The sequence below is a fragment of the Tetrao urogallus genome, assembly GCF_951394365.1.
Source record: "Tetrao urogallus genome assembly, chromosome: 1".
In the NCBI taxonomy this organism is placed as follows: Eukaryota; Metazoa; Chordata; class Aves; order Galliformes; family Phasianidae; genus Tetrao; species Tetrao urogallus.
The window spans coordinates 116,607,410-116,618,065 of NC_136813.1; the positions used below are offsets into that span (position 1 = coordinate 116,607,410).

Genomic DNA, 10,656 nt, shown 5'->3' on the forward strand with positions numbered 1-10,656 from the left:
CTTAAGTGTTGAGGTTGATGTCCCATCCCTGGACACTACCAAGGCAAGGCTACATAAGGCCCTGTATAACCTGATCTAGCTAATGTGTTGCTGTTCATTGCAGGGCAGTTGGACTAGAGGGCCCTCAGAGGTCCCTTCCAACTCTAGTGGTCTTATGAAAGTCTATGCAGCACCACAGAGCCTATTCCTATCCTGTAACTTCAGTCCTCAGTAAAGATATTATATGCACTGTAGCAGTGTGGCATCTTCTAAGACTTTTACACATTCTCCAGAGAATGAACAAAAACACAAACAGCTTGTACTGAAAAACAAATTTCTACAAGGATACTTTCCCTTTGTAGTACAGAACAACCAAAATTCTACTTCAAGGATGCATTTTACAGAGTCTGCAGCTGACCTGCAATCCTGGCACAGCAAAGTCAATGTCATGCACTCATGAGTCTAACCCTGCCTGAGTGAGGTTGTACTTGTGACAAGGTGTATACACACACACACACACACACACACACATATATATAAATATCAATTTATATATATATATATATATACATATATAAATCAGGAGGCTTTGTAGGTGCAAGTTGCAAGTGCTAAGGGATTAGTACAGTGACAGCTGAAGTTATACTGGAAATGCCTATGCTTGCACAGATTGTGTTTTTCAACTGCAAATGCACTCCTGTAGACAGCAGGAATCCCAGGTGTTGTAATTAAAATAAGTTATAGACCTAGCTACACAAAGTTGTAGTACTAGAAAATCCTAATGATAAGCCTTCTTTTTTTCTTGTGTTAGTGGACCAATAGCTGTGAAAAGTATTCTAGTCCAGAACAAACATTCTGTATACATGTTTCTGATTGGTATGGATCAGAAGATAAAAGGCCAAGTCTCTCTGGTATCTAGGAAAAGCCAGATTCTTTAAATATAATTGAGTTAGTGACTGTGAATGTTTGTGCACATGCCAACCTTCAGGCTTGAGATACCAAATTACTTGTTGTAATGCCATAATGTAATGGAAAGTACAGCAACAATAGGGGAGCAGCACAATCCTAGGCTCCAGCAAATAAAAACAACCTAAATGCAACAGCCATAGACACAGAAACAAAGGAAGAAAAACTGCTTACCTTTAGAAGGCCTCTAGCACACAGAGATCTTCAGCGAGATATCTTTGTTTCCACTGGCAACTCTTTAATGAGGACTGGGAAGGGGTGAATCCTGGCTCTACCCCTTCTGGTCACTGAGGTGCATGCTCCCTTGGGTTGACCCTGCCTTCCTACCAGGTGCTCAATTGCTGCTCTTGTGTAGTACTGCAGAAGAGGCTTAATCTTAAGTTCTCATCAGGCATGTAGTCTATGGTTCATGGGATTTGATAGTGGATATTCCATATCATTCTCTAAGCCTTGAAGTCCCTGTGCCTCTTCTTAACACTACCTCTGAACTTAAGGGGTGGAAATATCCATGTTCTGCTTATTAATTGTTCAATAAAGCATCCTTCCTTCTCATAAATTTTATTAATATTCTTCAATTTCTTCTAATATTTCTCTTAATATTCTTCAATTGCAATATCAGCTCAGAAGACAGAGGTTGGAGATCTGATTGCTTGTAATTGAACATGGCAGGAGATGTGAAAAGATTCACACGCATGCTACTGGAATGCAACAGCAATGACAAGCTGTGTGGTAAGATTCACTTTATTCCTTTAGGCAGTATTTTTCCACATAATGAGCAGGAAGGCCAGCTTTGCTAAAAAGGGAGCAAGGTCTTTCCCCTTCTCCACCTACATCCCATGCCACAAAAGAGGATTTGACAGTAGAAAGTCCTGTAAAAATCCCAGCCTTTATAGCCATCTTGGATTATTTCTACTTTGAATTACACATAAAAATGAGGTTAAGACCTCATAACATAGTCAGTAAAGATTCTCTTCTGCTTTCTTAAGGACCAGTTTTGTGAAATTTTGATGTTCACTGTGTCATCTTTGAAAGTGAAGTAGTGCCTTGTCCCGTGCAAAAATATCACCACCTCCAAATCTGGGGAGAGCCTGTTATCTGCAACTCCTTATTAATGGCAATGTCTTTTGATCAAACTCCAGAGCAGGTGATCATGCCCTGTTTTCTTTAAATTGCTCCCTATATTTTTAATTGAAGAAGCTGAACCTGTGATTTCACTGTTGTGTAGATTTGTGATGGCATAGCAATGGTCAACTCTTCCCAAAGCCCTTCTATCCCTCTGCCAGGGCCAGATACATTTCAGTGTGGGTGATACACTCATGACTAAAGTTCCTTGTCTCTGTACTAAGTCATCTAAATAAGTGAATAAGGCATCTGAATAAGCACAGGTGTCCTAGTGGCTTTATGAGGTTTAAAATTTTCAGCACCTTTGTGAAGCAACATTTGAGAAACAGGAATGCAGCACTAGAAAGTATTCAGTTGCTATTCTAAGAGGCAGCAAGTGGACGGACACAAACACACATTGTCAGTTGCAACAATTGCACCCTAAACAGTTTATTACTGCTGTGTTTTATAGAACTGGTGCACTCTTGGCAATGCTGCACACAGTCCTCAGTGCAGTGCTCCTTTAATTCCCATTTTCTTTATCTGCTTATAGTTGTGCGTGAATATCAGACTGAAGTGATTGTTGTCCCAGCTCTCCTTGTGGGTTTTTTTGTCATTCTGCTAACTGTGATCCTTTGGCTGCATTGCCGAGGCTTGCGAACAAGAACAAAGCGGGAGGAATCATCATCATCTGGACAACAAGGTAAACATCACCATTTTAAAACTGAGGAAAGAGTATTGATTTCAGTAGCCCTAAGTCAACAGCTTGAGTTGTTAGGCAATAACGACTGTTTTTGAAAATCCTGGGTGGTATTCAGCCATCTAGAGAATGTAAGAAAACTGGGGAACCTTCATTTGTCCAACTTCTGTTAGCAATAATAGAATCTGTAGTGCTGAGAGATCTGAGAAAACCTAAACCAGCATACTATGAGGGTACATAAACAAGTGATAACGTCACTCGAGAATTGCAAAGTATATTTATATGATAGCCTTTATGGATTCTCCTGCAAGCAACAGGGATAATTACAAATGAAAGTTTGTATATAATGATTTTGGATATATATCACACCTAGTTATCCCATTTATTTATTATCATTTACAAAATTTCATCTTAAGCTGATTTATCCTACTTCCTATGGGGACAACAGAAAACAGAACAAGGAGTGGTGAGAAGGAGAAAGGGTTGCCATTACTGCACGCGCATGCTGCTATGTTGAAATGAAACTCTAGTTCTGAACTGATTTTTTTTCCATACAGGAAAAAAAGCCTATGTTAAGGGAAGTAACTGAAAACCACGATAAGACATAGATGGGAGCACTCTCTGTGTATCTCTTTCATAACTGACAGTATCAGAAATAGCGTTGCCAGCAGGAGCAGGGAAGTGATCATCCCTCTGTACTCAGCACTGGTGAGGCCACACCTCAAGTACTGTGTTCAGTTTTGAGCCCCTCACTACAAGAAAGACACTGAGTCCCTGCTGCACGTGCAGAGAAGGGTAATGAAGCTGGTGAGGGGTCTGGAGTACAAGTCTTATGAGGAGCGATTGAGGAAACTGGGAATATTCTGGAGAAGAGGAGGCTCAGGGGAGACCTTATTGCTCTCTGCAGTTACCCGAAAGGAGGTTGTGGTGAGGTGAGGATCAGCCTCTTCTCCTATGTAACTATTAATAGGACTAGAGGGATTGGTCTCAAGTTGTGCCAGAGAAGATTCAAGTTGGATGTTAGGAAAAACTTCTCCAAAAGAATGGTCAGGTGCTGAAATAGGCTGCCTAGGCAGGTGATAGAGTCACCAACCCTGGAGGTGTTCAAGAAACACTTAAATGTTGTACTGAGAGGCATGGTTTAATGGGAAATATTGGTGATAGGTGGACAGCTGGACTTGATGATCTTGGAGGTCTTTTCCAATCTCAGTGATTCTATGATTCTATCTGGTAATAATAGAAAATGGTAATAAAAGAAAATGGCTGTTTCTTCAGCACAAGAATCAATTACAAATGTGCCTTATCCAGGAAGAAAGTTTGCATAGTTAAATCCAGTAGAGATCTCCAAACTCATTCTTTCTTTTTGTCAATTAGAGAATGAGATAAAGTCCTTTACCTCTTCCAGATCTGGGATCAGTAAGATGCAGTAGCATTTCTTTCCTTCCTCCTGATTTCCAAAAATAGCGTGGACCAAAATCAAAGAAAAAAGAATAATTGGCATTGCCACTTACTACAAGAGTTCATGTCTGTTTTTGTGTTTCACATGTATTTGGTTTTGTCAGCGAACAACAAGAACCAGCAGGAATCCAGTTCACAAGAGAACCAGTGTATACAGCTGAGTGAGATATCTACAGAGATCCTGCTAAGTTCTGCATCCTTGACTCTGAAAGAACTGCAGATACCACGGGAGAAACTCTCACTAGGCAGTCTGCAGATAGTAAAACATGGCCATAATGGGAGCTTCTACAGAGCAAAATTGGAAACTGGGAACTCAGGGAAGACTAAGAGTGTCATATTGAAAGCCTTACAAGGTAAAGCAAGGAGAACCCAGTTTGGTATAGATCTGTGTGTCAAAGACATAAAGTTGGGCAGAATTTTGTAATCATTACTGGCCAAGATCGAGCTGTGTTCAGTAACATACTAATATGTTAACTAGTCCACTGAAGTGGCACTGTAGTAGTATCAAAGAAGACTGCTGTCATTTCAAGCTAATTGCCCTGTTCTTTGCTGCTTCCTGTTCTTTGCTTCCTTCAAATTTCTTTGATTGTTTCAGATCTGGTTAGTCCCCAGGAAGTAAAGGATTTCCTGGGAAGGATTAAATTCCATCAAAATCTTGGCTATCATGAGAACCTGGTTGAATTGGTTGGATGCTGTGTAGATCGATTCCCACTTTATATGATAATGGAAGATGTATCTCTTGGTGACTTGCTAAAGTTTCTATGGACATGTCGTAAGGTGAGTCAAAAAAAGTGATGGTAGCATATCTTCTTCAAATGGCTCATTTCCATATCTGTGTGTAAGTCATAGAAGATTCTTTTCATCTCTTCATGCATCCATCTGTATCAGTCTAAACCATTTTCATCCCCAAAGAAGTTCTATGAAGTTCTGAACTGGAAAGAGCCAGTGCATTTCTAAATAGGTGTGTTAAAGTTTGGAGAAGCTGACATTTTGTAAGAAGTCTGACTTTGCAGGCCAGTGGAATTCTTTGAAGGGTTAAGCAGGCATTGGGAAAAGTGGTGCACTGATGAATACTTTTTTCCCAAAAGTTTTAAATGGAGGTTCTACTTTAAAAGCTTTTAGAGCAGCAGAGTAGTTTTGAAGATGGGGAGAAAGTCTTTGAATGATAACTAAATGATTAAAAGACAATTACTGGAATACAGGTGAGAAAGGTCAGTACTTGTACTGGAGTGAGTCACCCCTAGCTCTGCTAGGAAATATACTAGGACCTGGTGCTTTTCAGTGTGTGTGTCAGTAGCCTAGCAAAAGAGTTACAAGTGAGGTCATGATAGGTGATGAGAATAGCAAGGGCTTGAGCATTTGCAGAAGAATCTTTCTAAATTGAGTGACTAATCAATAAAAAGAAACAAATAAAAATCAGCATAGCTAAAAATAAAATGATACACATGTACAAAAGCAATCTTGACTTAATGTACATAATGATGGCCTATTGCTAATGAGATGTGAAATCATGGGACTGATTCTATGTACACATATAATCTCATGCAGAAGTTAACTGAAGAAAAAAAAAAACACAGACATATTTAAAATTAGTAAGAAAGGCATAGAAACAAAACACTATTATGTCTCTGTATAAATCTGTCTTTCTTCCACATCTGAAATTTTAAATACAGAGAGATTGCTTTCTGTTTTGTTCAGCAGAAAGACAAGGTGGTAACAAATAAGGCTAGTAAGTGCCATGGTCAAAGGAAACTAGTGGAGATAGTTCGTCACAAAGTGGGGATTTGACTAATGGAATTCCTGTTCACTGAGTGCTATGGATACAGAAGCTTTTTACAGGTTCAAGACGAGACTTAATAAATTAATGGAAGATAAGTATGAAGGTTACTGAACATGTTGAGATCCTAACCATTTTGGGAAGTCCTTAGACTGAAAATAACTAGGGGCAGAAGGCTACTTAGGAAAAGCAACATATGCTTATTTTGTTTTTTCTCTCTGACTTGGGTATCCAGCCAGGGTCACTCTTAGAAGCAAGAGAGTAAGACATGGGTTGATAATCTCATCCCAGATATTCATTTGTGTGTTACAGGTGTGCTTTTCTAATTTGTTACAGTTCTTTCACTCATGTATGAATTGTCATTTTCCACTGTCATTCTGCTCATTTTTGTCCAAGCTATTAAATTATTTTCCATTATTCAGTTTACCCACCAGTCTCAGCTGTCCTTATCTTACCCAATATATCATCTATCGTGAACATCGCCCATTCATATGCCCTTATCTTTCAGTCAGTTTATGACTAATCTGTGAAATTAGCCAAGGAAGCTAATTATAATTAGCTCTATAGCTAATTGTAGCTATATAGCAATTATAATTACATAATACTCATTTTATGAGATTGAAAGGAGACACATTCGCCAGCACTTTACATCTGTAACTCAATGTCTACTCTTTTGTCTCTAGGATGTAATGACAGTGGATGCTGTCCCCTACGACCTCACTGAAAGGCAAGTATACGAAGTTGGACAACAAGTTGCAGCAGCTCTGGTAAGTCTGCTCACATTTGCTCGTATTTTGCTTCTTGTTTGATTGTAACACAAGCTCACGCTTAACTTAGGCAGTGAGGATGCCATTTGTTAAAATTGAGCCAAATATATTTGTACTGATTTGGTGGGCCTCCACCTCTGTTCTGCACTGTGGAGGATGGGTGCAAACTCATTAAAAATTTCTGCCAATTAGAATTACTTTTAAAATGATCATAGTCTCTTCCTTTTCCAACTTTTTAGGCTTACCTTGAGCAGAAGAAGTTGTTCCATGGTGACATCGCTGCCAGGAATGTCCTACTTCAGCACAACTTCACTGCCAAGCTTTGTGGTTTTGGGCTGGCCTATAAAGCTCATACATATGGTGCCAGTTCAGTCACAGAAATGGTGTCAGTAAAGTGGCAGGCACCAGAGCGGCTTCTAAAGGACCCCCCTAGCATCAAGGCAGACATGTATGATTTTATTTCTGAACTAGAATTTCGTCTGTCTGTCAGACCTGGCTTTTTCACTTCTTTATGTATCATTATTTCATGTCCTGAAGTTCACAGCAAGACTTAACTGTTCTCACCACAGTGCTTAACTTTTCATCTCATACCTTCTCATTTCTGCAGAACGCAACTAATCATTTGTATGTGTTTAAGCTAGCTAGCTTGCTGGAACAGAAACTTACTATTGCTTTGTTTTCTTTTCTTACAGATGGTCTTTTGGAATTCTACTGTATGAAATGATTACATTAGGTAAGAAAATGTAATAAAAAAAAATTAAAATATAGACATTAGCAACAAATTAACAAGACCAAAAATGTGAAATTTAAGAATGCAAAATTGAGGCTAATTTAAATAATAAGTGACCTGTTTTTTTTTTTTTTCTGACATGCAAAACTCATGACATTTGTTTTTAGGTCTTCTGTCAGTGTGAACTGAAAGAACAAGAGAATAGATTTTATTAGGCAGAGATGTCATTCTTATAGTGAAGCTGCTGTCTGTGACCTTTACCTTATAGCTTTTCTGCTGTTTTCTCTCTCACCTTCCAGGTGATCCACCATATCCTGAGGTCCGACCTTCTGACATCTTGCCATACCTGCAGAGACGAAACATTATGAAACAGCCCTCAAGCTGCCAGCAAGCCATGTAAGCCACTCATTTTATGTACAGTTGAGATATTCGCAGAGATAAATGGAAATGCGGAATGCAAAACTGTATTTTAAAGAAGATTTCTAAGTCTAGACTGTACAAAACTGCATCTTCTTAGTTGAGAGGACTTGTTCTCATGCCTGCCACATCTTACTGGGTTTTCCTGCATGAAACCTCTACTGCCACTCTTACCTGCTTTAAAAATTGTTCTTGTTTCTGCTTTCTTTTCTGCCTTTAAATTTTGTTGCTCCACTGCTTCTCTGCAAGGTACAGGACTATTCTAGAGCAATCATTCTCCTGTAAGTGCTGAATGATCTCTGAAATGAACGAAGCAACCACAGGGAAGATATGAAGCATTGTGTTTCTTCTTGTGAAGACTTTTAATGTTATTATTTTTTTTAATATTGAAGCTTTTTCATCGGTAGGATATCCAGTTGCTGTTTCAAAAGGAAATATCAAATGTAATCTTCACCTTTTCCCATACTCAGAGATGGCATCCTGGCAAACAGCTGAATGCCTGCCTTTTTCCCCACACATTATTATGTATATACAGGTTTTGCTGAAAGAACTTTCTATGAAGCAGAAAAAAGAGGAGGACTCTAGATGTTTTACATATGAGATAAAATTTTTGTTGGTATTTTTCATTTCCAGCTCCTCTCTACTTCTTCATCTTACAGGTACAGCATCATGAAGTCTTGTTGGCAGTGGAATGCAACTGATAGGCCTTCTCCGTCAGACCTGATCCAGAGCCTACAAACAGCTATGAAGACCAGTAATGACCAGAGAGTTCTGCAGGTTCCTGAGCTAGTGGTGCCTGAAATCTATGCTGATATCGCTGGTGTTGCAATGGACAGTTTAGTGAGTGACTATACTGTACTTTGAAGGACTCTTTCTCATATTAGTAAAAGAGAGGTCTCTATATTGCCTATTCAAGACACTTGGCAAACTCAGAATGAGATGTTTATGTATATACTTCAGATCTGTCCTCCACACTTGAAATAATGAACCGGTAGTAGCAGTACTTTTAAATCACCCTGCTGATACTATTTTGACAGTGGTCATTTTAAAGCAAAATGGATTTAGGAAGCTATAGAAAATGCAATGAGAAATTTGAGTTTTAGGTTTTTTGAAATCTCTATCCATTTTTCTTTCCCATGAAACTGCATCACTTGAATATTCAGAAGATGAGGTGTCCAAGAGGAATACGCTCTTGGGCACAATCTTACTGGAAAATGTGGACAGAGTAGGTAACAGAAATGGATGGCTTCCTGTCCTGCCAACAGTTCACAGTCTGGTTCAGCCCAGTTCTGTGACTAGCAGGCTGAGGGTACCCACAGACCCGTGTCCTGGAACAGGGAAAAGGGTGGGGAGATGGGCCTAAAAACAAACAGCGACAGTAATCTGAGGAGAAACAAACTAATTTACTAAAAATGATATCAAAATGCAAGATAACACGATATAATGTAATATAACACAGTGTAATTGGAATTGAGGATAATAAATCAAATAAAATGAGAGTGTCCAAGAACTGAAGGCCTTACTCTAAGTAAGCTAAGGCGATACAGTACCTGCAACAGAGATGAGCCAGAAGATCAAAAAGGAAGGTCCTGTAAAAACTGTAAACAGTTTTTATTTTTCCCTCTGAGTAGAAAACAGTTACAGAACAGCAAACAGTTTTTTGGGAGATGTAGTTTCTCTCTTCTGGGACAGGTACCCAGAACTGGAGCATTAACTCTTTAACTCCCAGTATACTACATGATGTTATGATGTGGAATACTGATAACAAAAATCATAAAACCATGACACTGTGCATTATTTTCACATTTGCTAAAGGCCTATGTGATTAACTTGCATTATTGCCTATTAAGTGCTCAATAAATGTCTGGGATCTCTCCAAAGCTTTGCATGAAAGAATAGGCACTGTATATTTTAAACAAAATAAAATGCTTACATATGTGTGACTACAGAAATTTTTAAATTGAAATGATGCATCTCCACATAGAGCGTACTTTTTCTGTGGTAGTGATGAGATTGAGTGCATACTTGTTACAAATGGAAACTGCTTCAGTCATAAGGGAGAAGCAACAGTATGTTTATTGAAATCATATAGTGATTTAGCAATGCTTGATTGTAAATAATACAGTGATTTAGATGGCAGAGTACAGTGACAGAGATGTCAAAGTACACTTAATTCTTTACTGCATAAAGGATAGGGTTATACAGCTCATCTAGAAGACCTTCCTGTTGAGTCATGAGGTTCATAATGCAGCCCTTTGCTTTCTTAACACCTTGAACAACAGAGGTAAAGAGCCTGGGTGCAGCTGCATCTACTGCTAGACCCAAACTTGGTCAAAGGTTTACATCTAAGAGCTTGTATGTGCACTGTCAATCTAAGATACAATCTTTACAAGGGTAACAAAGCTTACACAAACTATTAATCACTTATTGAAGTTCTGTATCAGCAAGAAGACACTTGTGATCAGGATGTAAGGGATCTTTACAGCAAGTGTAAACTCAAGACCTGTCTCTACTCAAAGGGAGATCCTATCATGCAGCTAGCTGCCATGCAGAGAGTTCAAGGCTTGCTTGGCTGCTCACTATTTGTGGGATGAGATGGTTGACTCATAGCTGTATTTTTTGCCACATGCTCATCTGGCCCTCAGCTGTTGAACTAAGTATCTGCCATCAGTTCTTTCAGCACTCAGTTTGAGGCAGATTTGTGTTTGTTATCTGTCTTAGCAAGATTCTGAGTGTAACTAGTATTGTGCTTGCTATCTGC

At 39.0% G+C, this 10,656-nt stretch overlaps 1 protein-coding gene across 1 annotated transcript; it reads left to right on the forward strand.

Moving 5' to 3' along the window:
• Positions 1-1,607: 1,607 nt before the first annotated feature.
• Positions 1,608-8,759, forward strand: STYK1 (serine/threonine/tyrosine kinase 1; the record flags this gene model as incomplete). The annotated part of the gene is made up of 9 exons (XM_079541383.1): positions 1,608-1,674; positions 2,600-2,749; positions 4,309-4,557; positions 4,800-4,981; positions 6,665-6,748; positions 6,988-7,196; positions 7,441-7,481; positions 7,778-7,874; positions 8,555-8,759. 9 exons carry the CDS (start codon positions 1,608-1,610, stop codon positions 8,757-8,759), a joined length of 1,284 nt encoding a protein of 427 aa, XP_079397509.1.
• Positions 8,760-10,656: the final 1,897 nt, after the last annotated feature.